We start from the raw sequence: 17,562 nt of genomic DNA on the forward strand, positions 1-17,562 counted from the left end.
CAACATTTTTCTATTTTATTAAGCGAAACTGTAAGCGCTAAGTTCGGAACTAAAAACCGCTATTATTGTTGTCTAATAAAAAATGTCTCCATAAAAAAACATCACACTTCTTCTGTTTAGGGCTATAGCACTGATCTTTGTACAAACTCCCTAGTATTCCACGTGTGGGCAGTCCCTGCCCAGCTTCAGTGTAAGACAGGGACGTTTGTCTCCCAACTAGTTTCTAGCTTTTCATTTCCAGACCCCTGAAAGACAAACACATTGACTCCATTCATCAGGGAAGCTTCCACTTGCTGATGATAAGGGACAAATGTTTACTATTATTGATGTCCCGTAACACTGACTCACCATCACTGGCTATCAAATTGGACTCTCTCCTGATTAATCAATACCAGGTACAGTGAGATCATTTCACTGAGACAGAGTACAGCTTTATTAAAGTCAAACTTCAGGCATGTCTGAACTCTTCAACTTTAGAATGGAAAAAAAAGACAGTTGATATTTTCAAATAAAAAGACATTTCATGTACAAAAAGAGTGTCGTCTCAACAGTCACGCACATATAGAAGCAGAATTATACAGGCAAAATAACACAACACAGTAACATGAGTCTATGCAAGTTCAATGCAAACTATTTACAAGTCTTTAACAATATGCAGAATGCAGTAACACAGGCTGAACAGTAATCAATGATATCTTGTGTTCATCCACGTTTTAACTGAAGCAACACCGAGTGAAATAGATAGAACCCCAGTTAGAGTTACTGTAAGTAATTTTAATACAATACAAGGAGATAGAAGAGTGCTTATGGAGGTGGATTTGTTATTATTTCAACACTATTTTCTCTCTGACATTAATAACGCCAATTCAAAGTCTGACAGGAGGCAACATTGCACTAAAACAAAAGACGTCACAGTGAACTGAAACATGCCCTTTGAAAAACATGGAAGGCTGTCCCTTCAAAATTTAAACATATAAGAAAAATATTGAATTATCAAATTCCTGGACACTTAGAAAAGTCTTCCTCAGGTCTATTTAAGGGTCACTTAAATGAGAACAAGCATGCTGTCTCTTGGAAAATAATGAAAAGTGGGCACTACGATGAGAACAAACAGGAACACACAGAACAGATAGATCAGACAGTATATTTTAAACTAAACTAAATTCCAGACATCCATAATACTGCTGCCATCTGAGCAGAGAAATCTAGAAACTGGCACAAATAATTAATAAATCATGCAATCTGCAAGTGAAAAAAAGAAGCTAAACAAAGGCCGTGTGGTTTCGCACAATCTCGATACGTGGGGAAAACAAATAAGGAGAAGAAATTAAAAAAATAAACAACATTGGCAAACAAATCAGGCAACAAACAACTGTATAACAGGTTAAGATGTGGATAAACCAGTGTCTGTGGTCAGTTAGATAATTTCATGTTGTCAGACACAGGTCAAAGGTCAACGATACCCGTGGTCTGATAATTACAAATTCACAAAGTCCATGTAAAAAAGAACGAAAATATATTACATTAATAAAAAAATAAAGAAAACTCTAGTTTCCATAAGCAGACTATTTTGAGAGTGTTAAATAAAAAGTGCCGTGATGATGCACCCGACTGATTTTAAACATGTACCTCCTGCATGTAGCCCAGTTCCTACACTTATTCCTGTACTTTGATGACTATCAAACTGTAAAACAATGAGAGAAATAAACAGAATAAGTTTCCAGAATGGGCTGGCAGTCTCAAAGAAACAGGACCATTTAATGGTGATTGAGTTGAAATTCATATAGGAGCATGCTTGTGTTTATTTATCTAATTCAAGTTCCCTCCAGTTTGCTTCTGGGCATGTTTTAACTTTCTCAACTTTAAAATTAGGAGAACATGCGAAAACTTTCATAATTCAATTTTGATTACCAATATTTAAGCAATAAAAGACAGAGGGTGGAGACAGGAGAACAGGCAAAAGGGCACAAATCTGGTCCAAGAAAAAGGAAAAAAACGACATAAATTTAACAACTGAATGTTGACCTGCTTCCAAGCCGATTAACAGTGAGCCACAACACAGGTTCATGTGTAGCCGTTTACAAATGTGGAATCATTACACTTAAAAAAAAGTTAGTATGCAACGAATAAATAGCCTTAAATGTCAAACACCCCACATTTAATAGTCTATGTCGCTTACACTGTGGGGTAGAGGAGGACAAATTACTGCACTGGAGTTAGAAAAAGAAATTGATATAAAACATGGTGCAATAAATACAAAAAGTCAGACTGATGAGCTATTAAAAAGACTGTACAGAAGTTTCTATTTGTACATTATACTGTACTACTCTGCTGTTATACCATTATATCTTTATATAGCCTCGAGGGTGGTCCTCAGATGGCAAATGATCTGTCTAAAGAGGACAGGGGGCTTCTTTCGCACAAAGCTGGGCCGGTAATCATTCCTAACTGTGCCAATTTAGGGGAAAACAAACACAACAAAACAATTTCTCAGACTAATTAAAGGTTACAACACTGATCCAATTCCAATGTTACTTTAAGAGGAGGTATCCATATTAAAACACTTGTTTTTTTTAATATATATATACATTTCTGTATATGTATGACCTAGCTAAATTGTGTAGCAACAAGCTGTGTAAAAGTGCTTTTCAGAAATATTTGGCAAAAAAAAAGAACATAAACAGCATCAAAGTGGTCACAGTACACTACATTACTGAATAAAACTGCATCTGGGCAGCATTTAGTACAGCCAGATTCAAACTTAAGGCTCATTAACAATACTTTAAGACAGCACCAGTGATCACAAGTGGAGCCCCTCCATCTTCAATACAAATAACAGTAACTGCTCTGAGGAGACTTGGGAGGACGCCTGTATTAAAAAAAAAAAAACAACTAAAAATGATCTGTCTTGTTAAAAAAAAAAATAAAAAAAATAAACAGAATGGTGTTTCCTTCTTCAAGGAACAACCAGAGAGGTGAAGCTCTGTCCCTCCAGATTTTTAAGTACTTTACAATAGTATGATTATGTACAAAATGGCAAGTGAGACTGGCAATGTGAAAGTCACAAGTACTTCTGTAATGTCATACCATTACACTATATACCATTATATTTCACCTAATTAGGACTTATTATTTCCACAAGGAGGTCTGTGTAATGTTTTTAACACCTAAACAAACAAACATAATACACCACTCACTGAAATGAAGTGAGAGAATCCGTCTGTAAACATTAACAAACATAGATACTGTATATAATTATATTCATCTATACCCATAAGTATATTAAAAACATATGTAGGAACATTGGAATGTCGTGTGGTCCCAGGGGAAACAAAAATTGCACAAATTCAGTCATTCTGCCCTGTCCCCTTCTCCAAGAAGAAACTGAGTGATAGGAATACAGACCATGTTGGGAGTGAAGACTGGCTGCAGAGGGGGAGAAAGAGACCTCCTGTGTGTGAGACTCGTCTTACAGCAGGTAAAGAAGAAGTGGAGCGGCTCGGTGGTGGAGGAGATGGAGAGCTTTGACCTTGCCTCTCCTTCTCCCTGTCTTTGCTTCCTCAACCTCACCTCGTTTCATCAAAGTGCCAGAATACCAAGATGTGAGACAACACTGACAATTTCTCCAACTTTGAAAAGCGACAAAAGAATATAACACAATGATGGGGTGGTTTCACCCAACGGGCACAGTTGAGCTGTACAGGGCCTTATAGGTGGTGTTTCATGGCAAAAAAATAAAATAAAACCCACAAGAAACAGCGCAGATGGTGCCGGGAAGCCTTGCCTGTCAACACGCTGCTCGTGCCACACACGGCACTGAGGTGTTCGTCAGTGTGTCTCCTCTTTGTGTGGGGGCCACAACACTGATCATAAAGCACTGGATTCCCTTTCATAGCACGCTGCTTCAGACCAGAGGTGGCCTGGAGGCCAACAGTAGCGTACTTTACGGGGAATGAGGTATTGAGCTGTGCTGAGGAGTCACTCGGCAGCCATTGGGTCCGTCTCTGTCTCTGGCTCCTCTTTCACTCTGAGCGGGCTGGAGGTGGAGCAGTGTGGCTGGGTAGAGCAGGAGTTGGACCCCAATGGACTAGCAGGGTCGTGACTGGAGCAGCAGAGACGGCCTTCGAGCGAGGAGGAGGTGAGTGCCCCTTCCTCGTGCTCCTGGCAAAAGGAGCGTGGGCAGAAATCGCAGGAGGAAGACGCCGGTGCACTGCAGATGGTACAGTCATGCCATGGACATTCCCAGCGCCCTGCGATCAAACACACAACATTACAAAGGAGAATGCATGGGATTTAAAGCGAAACCCTGCAAGACGATTACTACACCATGTGTTCAACTTGCATTCAAAATATAACAAAGCTGCGGGTTATGTTTACACTTTTTTCAACACGCGTGTACACACTACTCCGTATCTTGAGACGTGTGGGAGCGAGACAAAAATTCTTTTCCACAGAGAGCAAAAATGGACTTGAAGCACTGGCAACAGACCAGACAGCTGATGCTCGGTGGAAGACAGTGGAAGACTGGAGTTCAGACAAGCTCAGGGCATAAATACCCTGTTTTTAAACTGCAGGCTTGTTCTTATTTTCTGATACATTCAGAAATATTCTCTTGTTTTTTAACCACTTGCTTTAGTTCCAGTGTGTAATAAATTGAGCAGATATTGCCTCTGCTTAGCCATCTCCATTATTCCTAATGTGTAAAAGTTTGAACAGGAACTGCGTGAGTTTGCAACAATGTCTCGTTGAAGCCAAATTTACTGGAAAGCGCACGTTCAGCTTGTATTACCGTATGGTGGCTTGGTGAGGTTTAGACACAGCAGGTGGTATGCCTTTGGACAGTCCTTCCTGTCGCACATCACCAGCTCTCCACCCTCCCCACAGCAAAAGCAGTAGTATTCATGAGTGTGTTTGCCCTCCAATCGCAACTTCCGCTTCTTGGGCTTCAACTTGGCATTTCTGGCCTTCTCCTCTTTCTCCAACACCACAGCACTCTAGGAAACACAATCAGAGCAAAACTTGCATTAAACGACGACTCGGAATCCAGGATGGCTCTAGAAATCATTATTGTCTGATCATCAGAGGACGGCGGCCATACCGTCGGCTGCACTCCGAGGAATCCGGAACAGTTGTCTGAGCCGCAGTTACAAGTGGTTCTCCTGTTGCCGACACAGTGCAGGTTGTAGTTGAACGTCAACTCTGTACCTGTAAAAACATTTCACAGCACACAGATCATTCGGCTTGCTCTGAGAGCAAGAAAAATAAGTGGACAAGACAACATGCTGCTGTCGGTGTAAACTCACCGGCGTCGATGTCACAGAGGGCGAAGAGTCCGATGTGTACGTCGCCGTTTACCGTCCACTTCTGTGTTTCACAGTTTGGGCTGCAGCTGTGGTTTATAAACCGCGACAAGTTGCCCTTTTGCGCGGCGTCTATGACCCGATCCTATGAAGCAAAATCGAGCACGGATGAACTGAAGAAAACTGGGCAGAGAGCTCTCCTTTGAAGGGTGATTTGGTGTCGCCGAGTTACCTTTGTGAGAGTGAGCATGTAGAAGTTGGTCATGTGGTTTTCATGGGCGCGTTTGATTCGCTGCTGGCACTCTTCTGCGTCTATCACCTCACCCACATACTCTGTCACAAACTCACCCTAAGGACACAAACACACATTTCATGTCAGATTCAGACACCATATATTGAACTTTCCGCAGGCTAGACTGCATAAAACCCAGCACATAAGTTACTGAGCTACAGCTTAATTGTTCAAACAGTGACTCTATAACATAGTCATGTCAATACTAACCTTCTTGAGGGGTTGGTTTGCCTTGAGGCCCCAACCACGGTCAGCTGTCTTGACCACTTCTGTCTCTGCGTACAAGCGTTTAGTGAAACCCTGGTTCTCACAGTTGTCTCCTGCAGGACACACCTGACAACAACACAAAAGGGCAGCGTTATCCCGATAATTCTCCTCTCTGTCATGTCCAATCAGGGGAAGCACTTCAACCATGCAGACAGACCTGTGGATGACACTCATACTGCAGCATGCGGTTGAGACACTGGGAATGAAGGCCGCAAGGATGCTCATCTGTCGGTCTGCAGTTGCATCGCTGGATTTCCGACAAGTCTGCTACGTGCATCTGTACTTTTCCCACTGGCTTGTTAGACTGGCACAGAAATCAGGGAAAGTGTTAAAAAGCTAAAGACGCACAGGACTAAATTTCACTTCCTGTCTTGAGAATAAAAACACGATACCTTAATAAATTTGTAGGGCGGAGGTTTGCGTGAGTTGCGCTCCTGCTCGAGAGCTTCCCTACTCTCCCTCTGCGCCTTGAGCTCCTGAAACCTACGGGCTGCTTCTTCCAGAGCTAAAACATACACAACCTCTCATGAGTCATGAAAATGGGCAACTTTAAAAAATAAACTTTGTAAAAATTCAATACAGAAGCAGGGCAAAACCTCCTAGGAAGAAAGTACCTTTCTTGAAGGTTTTGTTGATGTTGATCTGACCAGTGACAAAGTTCTTGTCACTCTCCACGTAGGGAAAGACGCGGCCTTGATTGATCCAGTAGTAGTCGTGGGAGCCGAAAAAGAAGACAGGGAAGTCCCCTATGTCGTGGCGGAGGCTCTGAATGTTTGATGGAACCAGGCGAGGATTGCAAATCTCAGCTGGCCACCACCTCAAGAGATGAGAATACCAAGGGAGCATTTTAAAAAATCTGATCATAAAACATGTAACATGCGCGCCACTGGTATGAAGAGTGTATTATATATTGTAGTTATTTTCTCTGCTTAATCTCTCTCCAGGTTAAAGTCTACTCGAAGTCTAGAGTTTATTCCTCCAAGTGCCTCCTCTTATATTCTCCACACAAACAGAAACACTGCAGTGTGAATCTTGAAGAGCATAGCTCACAAACTACCACAGGAAAAAACTGGTTTTCCCCATGCATCTGTTTCTTTTTATGGTTTCTAACACTGACCAGCCTTAATGTATGATAATCCTTAAATATTATATTTTCTCCAATGTAATTATTTAAAAAAAAATCTTTAATTTTCTTTTAAATGATGTGCTTATCAGCAGCCCACTAGATGGCCGCTGTCTCATGTTGTCACTGTAACTGTTTTGAAGCTTCAGTAATCTATAACAGTGGTCAGTACATACCTATAGTTTCCCAGTTTGACCCAAACAATTTGTTTGTAGTGGGGTTTCTTCCCTGTCCTGCAATCACTGCAGGACCACGGCCCTTCAGGCATCTCCATCTCCAGACATTCCGGGTGGAAGGAAGCCGGGCATGAGTCGCAGCACAGCAACTTGCCTCCTACATTTGTAAAAGTGTGTGTGTGTGTGTGTGTGTGTGCGTGTTAGTATGCGTATGTTTGTATGTGTGGGTGTGTGTGAGTGTGCATATGTGTGTGTGTGTGTGTGTGTGTGTGTGTGTGTGTGCATTAGTATGCGTATGTTTGTATGTGTGGGTGTGTGTTAGGGGAAATTGATATGCAAAAACAGGAGGAGTGACCAATTAGGTGAAGCACTTTAAAACCTGGAAAAACTCTGAATCTCATTTGCCAACAAGCCAAAAATGATTTATATACTACAACGTATACAAATACAGCACCAAGACAAAATGCATTACGGCTAATCTATCTTGTCAGTGGGCTAAATGAAACGAAAAACTATCACAATTTGCTCGATGGAAATCTCTTTCAAGAACTTCACTGCGACACGAAGACTGAAAATGGATTGAAACTATGCCTCTGGGTTTTCTGTTTGTTTATGATTTAAACTTTCATCATATATGGCAATCAGATTCAGAGCGCTGTTCCAAGACCAGTCTAAGGGAAATACATGCGGCAGCACAGTGACAAAATATAGCCAGCAGGTTAAAGAGATCATGGTCAGTGAATGCAAAAAGCAGGCATGCAGTCCTGCTGCTAAAGCAAATGAGTTCCATCACATTTACAGCATCCTGCCCAGAACAGCTTGCATGGAATTGTGGCTTTCATAGTTTATTCTGGTGTTGTTTAAATCAATACTCACAAATACTTACAAATACTGATGGATTATATAAAAATCTGGGATTATATTCCATTCAAGGCAGGTCATGAAATGTGGTGAGCTTGTATTTCAATCCCATCAAAACATTCGAAAATAAAACTTAGTTACAGTCAGCAAAGTGGGTCAGGCTGAACGAGTCCTTATAAATAACAAAATAAAAAATCAAGCCCAAAGTGCTGAAGCAGAGAAGCAGCGGTGGCCCCAGCAGTGAGAATCTCCCCAGAACACAGCCACAACTAATCCAGACCATCCTGCAGGTTCAATAATAGACAGGGAAGACTTTCCACCAAATGTTCTTTTCCAAAACTTTAACAAGAAACTTACACTGCAGAGACTGATGACGGATTTGTTTGTTCATGCACAGCATGAACCACAAAGAACCTCATGCAAGAACCAGTAACGGTATTTCCGAAACGGCATGAAGTGACATGTACATACAAGTACATTTTTAAGAAGAAAACAATGTTTGCGTCTGTTTATTTACACTACCTCTAATCCCAGATTTCTGTACTGTTTTTGTTACATCCCCTAGTTACTCAGATTCATGTTCCTCATTTTGTTTTCCCCTGACTGAAGTGAGAAACGCCATTTTGATTCTCTCTCTTTAATGCATATTTGAAATTGACAAATAAAATCTTTGAATCCTTCATATGCTGGTCATAAATTGACAAAAAAGCTACTTAAAAATTTCCAACTGCTTTCCTGAAGAAGCCATGTTGACTAATGTTTGAGCTGAAATTGTATCACCCATCATTTGCTCTAAAACTGTCTCAGTGTTGCTATGGTTGTTCTTCTTGTGGTCTTTATTAACTAGAGAAACCCCAGATGAATGCGTGCAGAGTAACTGCAAATAAAAAAACAAATTACAGAGTGCTGCTTAGTTAAGTTTCCAACCCCTCATCTGTCAAGATGAGAGGTTTAGTAAGAATAACATTTCTTGCATGAGGCCCATTGTTAACGGAGTCAGGAAACACAGCTGAGGTTACTTTGCGCATTTTGCATTAAAATTAACTGCGTTCGATCAGTTAATTAATCTTGCACATGGCTTTGAAATGAAATATACGCACAACAGGAGAAACTAAGTCGGAGCGGGAGCAGGCACGACACAAACACAGACCAGTGGGACAAAAGAGAAAAACTGTGCAGTTACCTTTCCCAACATTCTTTTTGGTAGCTGACGAAGGAGAGGGAATCATAGGTAATTTCAACTCAGCACGATTTGACTCAGTCAGAAGGTAGTGGGACTTATAGGCATATGAACTTAATATGGTGTCAGTAAGGTCTTGCACTAACAGCCCTACACAAGACACACAGGAAGAGACGGGTGTGAGCCGCAGTCAAACTCGGAAAATTAGCCAAAAAGTCACAAAAATGAAGAGAAAGACCAAACATGCGTAATGTGTCTCTCTCTCTTTCTCTCCCACACACACAGAAGAATTAAGTAAAACAAAGTTTGTCCCCACACAACGTGACCAAACAGTGCACTCCTCTTTTAACCTTTGTCATTAGAAACAATGATATTGTGTGCGTTTGACATTGTCTGCATCAAGTGACACCGTTTTTAAAGTGGAGTGCAGTGTAACAGCCAGAAGAATTCATAGTATTAGTATTGTGGTGGAAAACAAACATTTTATTATACAGCACTGTGTGAACGACAACGTCAAAGACAAAACACGAAAGATAAAAATAAACACAAAATCAAAACACAAAATTTCTAAATTAAGTATGTGGGATTTCACTAAAAATGGCGCTCCAATTTAAGGAGCCAACGAGATGATTGGGCTGCAGGATGGAAAGACTATTAGTAATATAGCAACATTGAAGCGCTTACCTCTGGCACACAGGAAGCACCAGCTCACGTTGATGGGGGAAGTGAGGAGGCCGTTCCTCTTGGTGCTGCCATGACTGCTGCAGATCATGATGTGATGGGTGAGGACGACGCTGCCTGCCGCCACACAGCTATCCCCTGTGTGATAGGCCACTGGACAGCGGATACATCGCATCAGACGGCCTGAGTGGAAAGCAAAGGAAAGATGAGCAACAGGCGGCTGTATTCTTTTTTGTAGTCCATTGCTTCAGATTCAAGTTGTACTTCAACAGCTATCACTATGCAGTCTTAACACATTCAACAGGACTGGAAAAACCTTCACCTTTACTTGCTCTTTGCAAATCTCTCTCCAAGCAGCAGGTAGAACAGATGTGCTGGGGGCAGCAAAATCCTCCGCCTGGACTGCTGGTGGTGCCCAGGAGTTTCCGGACACAGTCCTCATGGTAATAACAACCACATCCAGACACAGAACAGCGCGTCACTTCCTGACCTGCCGTTTTACAGCTGAAACAGGGATGATCGCCTGGAGATGGCAAAGCACCGACTTAGCGAAAGAGCCAGATTCCTCAGCTGCGTGAAAGTGTAGATTTGTTCAGATTCACTCACCATTTCGACATTCCAAACAGATGAATCTGCCTTCAGGTTGGGCCGTCAGACCGAGGCATTCCAGGTGAAACTGTCTGTTGCAGTCACCCTCACACACTACCAGGCTCTCTCCATACGCCTCGCAGATCTACACACCGACACACAGATGTAGCTTCTAATAAAGCATAATATTCCAAATTTAAAATTAAAAGTAAGAGTTTAAAAAGGAGCAGCGCTGACCTGGCAGACGGTGTCTCTCTTGTCAGTGTTGCTGTCCTGACGGGACAAACCAGAGTCCACCGACTGAGTGTCTGAGCCGTCTGCTGCAGCTGGACTATCAAGATTCTTACCAAATAAACCCTAAAAGTTGAGCACAAAAAGGAAAGGCCAGCTGATGAATTTTTATAAAGCACACATTTTTCAAAACATTTTCCAAGTTTCGAAAACACCTCACTGCAAAAAGCTCAGAGGGATCGCAGCTATAAGGTATTGGGCTCAAATGTTAGGTGGAATATGGGATTATGTGGTTGGTGACCAAAGACATACTGAAACATTCATGTTCATTCATGTTAAAATTATTTATTTGTTTTGCTACGGGGCTCTTTTCCCACACGTCTAAATTCCGGTTTGTTTTCCAGCCACTCACTTAGAGGCACGATGCAGTCCTGTTACCCCTCTCCCAACCGGGTTAGGAATGGCAGCTCTGTCTTTCACTCTTTCAACATCAGTCTAGCCCTTAATTCCAAGAATACCTGTGGATCGCTAAGTCCTCTGGAATCAGAATCAGATGTGTCTCTGTACTGAGAAGAAGCCATCTCGACATCTGTTGACGCTCTGCTTCGTTTCTTCAGAGGCTTGCAGGCATCGGATATTTCGCTGGCACCTAGATGGTAAAAAAAAAGAGCACATTTTAAATGACTGCGCAAGAAATTTCATCCACAAAACCGTGCAGACGTTGCCAAAGGGTAACATCCTACCTTTCTGTGAACCGGTCCTCAGGGTGGTCTCTGGAGCAATCTCTGCCTGTGAGGTGGATAAATGTTCAATTTTGGATCATTGTGGAGATATTTTGATTCAGTTTTCATCTATGTTGATACTTATACTTCTGATTATACTGCTAATAATATCAGCTATCATAAATAGACAGATACCTGTTCCTTTTTGGTTTTCTTCTTAGGGACGGGATCGCTTCCTCTCTCTGACTCAGACCTGCTTCTGACTGATCTCCGCTGCAACTTCCTTTCCTGGGAACCTGAAATTACATTAGAATGATCAGAACCAAAACCAACTTGAATCCTGAATTCACAGAAACTGCAGGCTTGTGCTTTGCTAACCCTGCGGACTGCTGTGGTGTGATCCAGGAGAGTACATCTGCTGCATATCTCCCTCTTCGCTCTTCTGACTGGCGGGTGACCCTCTCCTGTCATCACTCTCTTCCTCTCCTTCATCCCCATCCTCATCTTCCTCAAGGCTGGGCTCAGGTTTAGCCCTGCACTCCTGCTGAAAACACCGACATCAATGGGTTACTCTCATTTATGATAACTCTGGTATGTATTCGCATCGCTGTGTTCGTCTCACCAACCTCAGGGGAGCAGTAGCCCAGGTCAGGCTGCCTGGCCTCTCTCTCCACTCTCTCCTCTTTTTCATCCGAGTCATTTTTTGGAGAGAGAGCAGCTTTTTTCTGCAGAAGAGGCCAGTCACACTTTGTTATCTCTACATTAAGCCGCTTCATGGTGATGGAGAGAGGCAGCAGTTTCCTGGCTGCTGCCGTTTTCCAGGCTCGAACTGGCGGCGGCGAGTCCTGCTGGTCTTGTACGTCACAACCTACACTCTGTTTAGGAGAGGTAGCTGAATGCTGACTCTCCCTATGGTCATCATTTGAAGCCTGAGAGTTTGTGCTGTCGTCTGTGTTCGAAACGCTGCATTGTCTGCGTGGAAGCTGTCGCCGAGGCGGCTGCTCCCTATCTGGTGACTTCACACCTCCCTCCTCCTTACGCACGGAGCCGCTTGAGCGCCGATTTTGTTTCTCTGCTCTAATGTTGGGCTTTTTACTGGGAGGGGCTTCATTCGGGTCTGGGTCCACGTAGATGAAGGTGTAGTTGTCAATCCGCTCCTGGCGTGTCATTACGAAGGCATCCTCAGCATGGCCCACGCCCACCTCCCACTGAGAACGCTCCCGCTGAGGAATCGGCTTCATAAGCTAGGGGGAAAAAAACATAATGATTTTTTTGATTTGTTTCACAGATCCCATCTTATTTACTGAATGAGCATTAGAATATTGAGGTCACAGAATTTCACATCATTTTTGCCTTAAGATCCTCAGTGGGGGGGAATGAATCGCTACTGATGCTTTGTAAATAAAACTGAATTGAAATGAGTGCATCCTGGTTCAAAAATAACAGCCCAGTTCAAGCCACAAATTCTCCAACTGACTGGGGTCTCAGCTTTGATTCAAGTATTTCTGAGTAACTTTATTCGATTCTGGCTGGAAACCAAACCTTCTTTCAGGCTGTAGCTCTCTTGTGAACTGAATCAGATTTTTCCTGGATTTTTCTCTATTTTAAATTCACTGTACAAAACCTGGAAACACAAACGCTGGGTGTTTCTGGAGTACATACTTTTTGTTTCTCGACAGGGTTTGTTGCCTTGCGCAGCGTTTCTGCCTGAAGGTCTTCGAACTGCTGCTTTCCTTGATATATGACTATTCTCTTTTCGTGGATCCAGGCTCGCTCAGCAACACTACCAAAGAACTGGACATGGTACTCTCTGTGACCTGCACACACACAAAAAGAACCACACTCTGTGATTACCTGACCTCACTATTTTACCCAAATATTACAGGAATATTCCATGAGTGTGTTCGTACCCCTGGTGTTTATACGGGTGTGGACCTTCATCTGTGGGTCAGAAGAGACCATGCAGGGCCACCATGGATAGGTTCCCACTTTGGACCACACCAGATCTCCTATCACAAACTCCTTACAGAAGCCCGTCTCTTGAATTACGGACTGATGGTGAACCTTTGGAACCTGAAAATGGACACCAGGACAATGTATTCATCGGAAAATTAAAGCCAGAGAACAGCAAGCAACAGGTCATGCTGGCCTTGCCTTTGGTGTCTTTGGTACAGTTTTGACAGTGGTCTTCTGAGGCTTCTCTGTCTGCGGCATTTCTACGAGCTGAGGGTGCATGTTGGTGTCGTCCGGCAGGGTTAAGGTACCCGCCTGCGTTTGGCTCTGGTTCAGGCTCTGTTCTTGCACTTGCAGCTGCAGCCTTGCACTCTTTTTCCTCTTTTCCTTCTTCCGCTCATGTCTGCGCTGTGTCTGAGAAGCTTCCTTCTTCTGAGACTCCTGAAGACACAAGACAAATAGACCCACGTGAATGCCAATTATTAAATGAAAAGATGAATAACCGTGCATGCACTTCATATTCCGAAGACAGACGTGAACGCAATACCTGTAGCTCTTCGAGAAGGTCTCCGCACAGCGCAGATTCAAACAGCTCTTTTCCATTTTGATAAGTCTTTATAATTTTCAGCTTGATCTCTGGGGAACTGGTTTTCTTTAGTACCCCACCCGAGGTGTTGGACGGTGCATGTGAAGGTTGGGAGGAGGGGGTACTGTCCACAAGTGAGGGAGGAGGACTAGAGGAAGGCAGGTGTAACGGGGGAGGATGGGGGAGGGTATGGGTCATGATGTGAGGCGTCTGGGACAAGTGGTGCTGGGAGGGCGGCGGTGGAGGGCTCTGTGTGTGCGGATGGGTTTGTATATGAGGTTGGTTTGAGTGGTAGTGGTGTGCATGATGGTGGTGGTGATGATGGAGGTGTGGGTGATGCGTGGACAAAGGGGGGGAGACAGGGGACAGCGGTCTCTCCTGAAGGCCGGGCCCTCTCAGGACGGTCCCTTCCCCTGGCAGGAGACCGTGCTCTCCATAGCTTCGAATTGCCCCGTAGCCGTTAGCTGAGCCGTTGGGGAACTGTGAGTACATGGAGAATTTGGCCTGTGGCTCATACAAGCCCAGACCTGGCGGGTAGCCGTTCGAGACCTGCGACATGTCCTCTGAGGCCGATGGAGGGTAGGAAAACTCTGAGTCCAGGGCAGCATCATATGAGGGTCCACCATCCTCACCCGGGTCACTGCCGGTGTCACAGGTGCCTTCCTGTCTGATGTTGGCTGAGTCAATGAGTTGAGGGGGTTGCTGAATTGTATTTCCCATGATCCCTTGCATGAAAGAAAAGGAGAAATCCATTGTTGGGCTCCTGCATCCTTAATTGTCTTTTTCTTTGACTGGACCTGTTGGCACAAATACACACAACCAAAAGAGATGTTACCAACAACGATGTCACTTTATTATTAAATTAAAGCTGGGGTTGATCCTCTGGTTCCTGCCATTCTCGGCATGCATCTATTAATTTTCAGGTCGAGTGCATATTTCTCTGTCTTGTAATGCTTTAAATACTCCTAAATTGCACAGCTTCTAATTATGAAAATACTACTTTGTTTACAAGTTGCTCTGTGGTGGCTAATAGTAAAGACACACGTAAATCAAGACACCTCAGTGGATTGTCACTGGTTTGAGTCCAAGAGGCAGCCTGTTGAGGCATTCAAACTGTTAAAATGGTCCCTTAACAACAGTACTGTCGGAATTATCCAATAATGTGCTTCAGAGGAGCTTATTTGCCAACAAATTTGCATGTGTGACAAACAAAGTAAATGCCAGTTGGAGGGTTTTATGATTGTTAAAATATGAGACATCCTGAAAACACGCAGTCGATGCCTGGCTTGAACCCGACGTCACATCCACATACACTGCAACAAATGGTAGATTAAGTGTCGTCACAGAAACCACCTCAAAAACTTAAGCGAAACCAGTAAAAATGATAGATTAATAGTAATGAGACTATTTAGACTTTGGAAACAACATCAATCTGCAGTAGTAAAAGGTGACATACATCTGAATGATTATTTAAGAATACGTAGACAGACGGATGCATGATCACCCAATATTCTGCAATACGTGTTTTGGACTGGGGGCTTTCAAGCATCCAGATAATAGTTTTACACCCAAATCACACGCACGGATCATTCTGATGTAATTCTTCTAGAGACAAGAGACACGCAACTGTCACAAAGAAAAGTTTGCAGCGTCTACAATCTAAACCACTTATGCAGCTACTAATATCACATGTCAAAGGTTGAGGCTTTCGTGCTCACATTGGAGCCTTATCAGAGAGCAGATTTGCTCTCTCAGCTATTTTCAAAGGTTGATAACGGTGATGTAAACATCCATATGGTGTCACTCAGGGGTCAGTTGCTACATACGGCGACATGTGATACTATTTGGGGGAGATTTGGCTCACTTGGAATAAAGGCGAGTGCTTATTTGGCGATGCATGGTTATGATTTAACCTAACTGCGTCGACTAAAGTGTTTCACTCTATGATCTTTGAGCTTTCGACGGTGTTAGCTCAAAGCTACCTGCCATCAAAGGAACTCTCTTTCAATGGAGCCGAATCGTTTGTAATGTCTGTAAAACAAATCATGCGTGGGGACATTAACTCCCTTTTTTTGGACACACTTGAGTAAATGATTCGCGTTTTATTGCTGTACTGCAAAGTGCATCACACATGGAACAAGATGAAAGAGGGAGCTAGCTAATGTTGGCTAGGCTAACATTCCATTACCAATATGGCTGCCTTTGCCCCTTTAAATCAAATTGTCTGGCTTGGTTTTTACCCCCATCACTGAGTGTTAAGTGAGAAATACTCCTGAAAAGAAGCTATTAATAGTGGGGAAAGGGCCCCGTCCGGAAACGGCAACAACAGGCATTAAACAGCGGCGGCAGCGGTGGAAAACACGCTGAGCGCTAAAGAACCAGCAAAGGAAGCAGCACAGATTTTTTTTTTAAGCCGAGTCGAAAGATGCAGGGGAATAAAAGATGTCAATACCTTCAGCGTGTCCCATTCTAAACACATACACCAGCCAGCAACGTTTCCTCGTATAAACTATAAGAAAAAAAATATTATTTTTTTTTACTGCGATAGTGATAAAAACGCAGGCCTTTTCTTTTTTCGGTTTAACGCAATTCTCAACAGAGAGGAGGAGGAGGAGGTGTTACGGTACTGGTCGCTGCCCAATCCCAAAGCTTGGCTCTTCCTCAATGTAGGGGCTGGAGCACTTAGTGAAAACCCCGCTGGAGACAGATCCGTTGGATTCTCCCCCCCTCCGGTGTGCAGTGGTCTTGATAATAAACTCTAGCTCATTCTTTCTCCGCTCCCAAAAAGCGCCTCTTCTCCCGGCCAGGCCCGCTCCGTCTCCAGCCCGGAGAAAGAATAACAAGATCCGGACCCGAGGGGTTACCGAGGGTGTGTAATGTCAGCTCCGATTTTGCTGTTTGGAGATAACTCATTACAACCAAGAGTAAAACGAAGAATAAACTCAAAAGCACACACACACACGCACAAAAAAAAACACATCTGCCCGGAATGAAAGTCACACCTACGGAGAATTGAAAGAGGAAATCCGTCTATCTTAAAAAAAAAAAAAAAAAGAGGATGAGTATTTATAACACAAACGCATCATTTTTTTTATTGACGTCATCAAGGTGCTTTTTGGGGACTGTTGTTAAGCGCTGGAAAAGAAGAAACTTTAACAGTAAAATCCCACCCGACCACAACAGGGCACAGATGCGGTAGCGACGCTTAATCCGCCCTGATGGGCTTCGCCACGCCTCCTCGCCATATCTGCACCACGAAGCCTGAAACACCAGGACGCGACCTCTCACTCTCGCACTGTTTCCCGGCGCGATCCCTTTGGCTGTTTATTGTTGTTGTTCCGCATAAAACAACTATGCAACATAATGATCAAATCCAAACCTGTTAGAGACAGTTCAACACTTTGGAATTCTGTATCTGGACCTTTCACGCGGGATAATTTATAGTTTAGTTCATCTGATGGTTGGTTATAACCTTATGGATGTCAGTGATTGTGATGCACTAAACGGGGCAACACAATTTGGGAAATCTCTGGGTTTGGTGTTCAGCATAGCAAGTTATTTTTTTACACCTCGCATTTTAAATGTGATGACCGGGGTTGCAT

At 43.3% G+C, this 17,562-nt stretch overlaps 1 protein-coding gene across 4 annotated transcripts; it reads right to left on the reverse strand.

Moving 5' to 3' along the window:
* Positions 1-408: 408 nt before the first annotated feature.
* nsd3 (nuclear receptor binding SET domain protein 3) lies at positions 409-17,317 on the reverse strand. Of its 4 annotated transcripts, none has more exons than XM_029829590.1 (25): positions 16,413-17,317; positions 13,922-14,757; positions 13,576-13,815; positions 13,332-13,494; positions 13,084-13,238; positions 12,048-12,665; positions 11,800-11,965; positions 11,617-11,717; positions 11,443-11,488; positions 11,218-11,348; positions 10,706-10,825; positions 10,487-10,613; positions 10,203-10,403; positions 9,884-10,063; positions 9,203-9,349; positions 7,159-7,315; positions 6,474-6,676; positions 6,252-6,364; positions 6,017-6,163; positions 5,803-5,925; positions 5,533-5,649; positions 5,304-5,445; positions 5,099-5,205; positions 4,790-4,994; positions 409-4,250 (listed from the first exon to the last, which is right to left on the reverse strand). In XM_029829590.1, the coding sequence occupies exons 2-25, from the start codon at positions 14,711-14,713 to the stop codon at positions 3,979-3,981; spliced, it is 4,773 nt and encodes a 1,590-aa protein (XP_029685450.1). In that variant the 5' UTR covers positions 14,714-14,757; positions 16,413-17,317; the 3' UTR covers positions 409-3,978. The 4 variants fall into 4 exon arrangements, with proteins under 4 accessions (XP_029685450.1, XP_029685451.1, XP_011614102.2 ...); XM_029829591.1 differs by having other exon boundaries at positions 11,800-11,962; positions 16,413-17,316; XM_011615800.2 differs by having other exon boundaries at positions 9,203-9,226; positions 16,413-17,316.
* Positions 17,318-17,562: the final 245 nt, after the last annotated feature.

Source organism: Takifugu rubripes, chromosome 21 (assembly GCF_901000725.2).
Source record: "Takifugu rubripes chromosome 21, fTakRub1.2, whole genome shotgun sequence".
Lineage (NCBI taxonomy): Eukaryota > Metazoa > Chordata > Actinopteri > Tetraodontiformes > Tetraodontidae > Takifugu > Takifugu rubripes.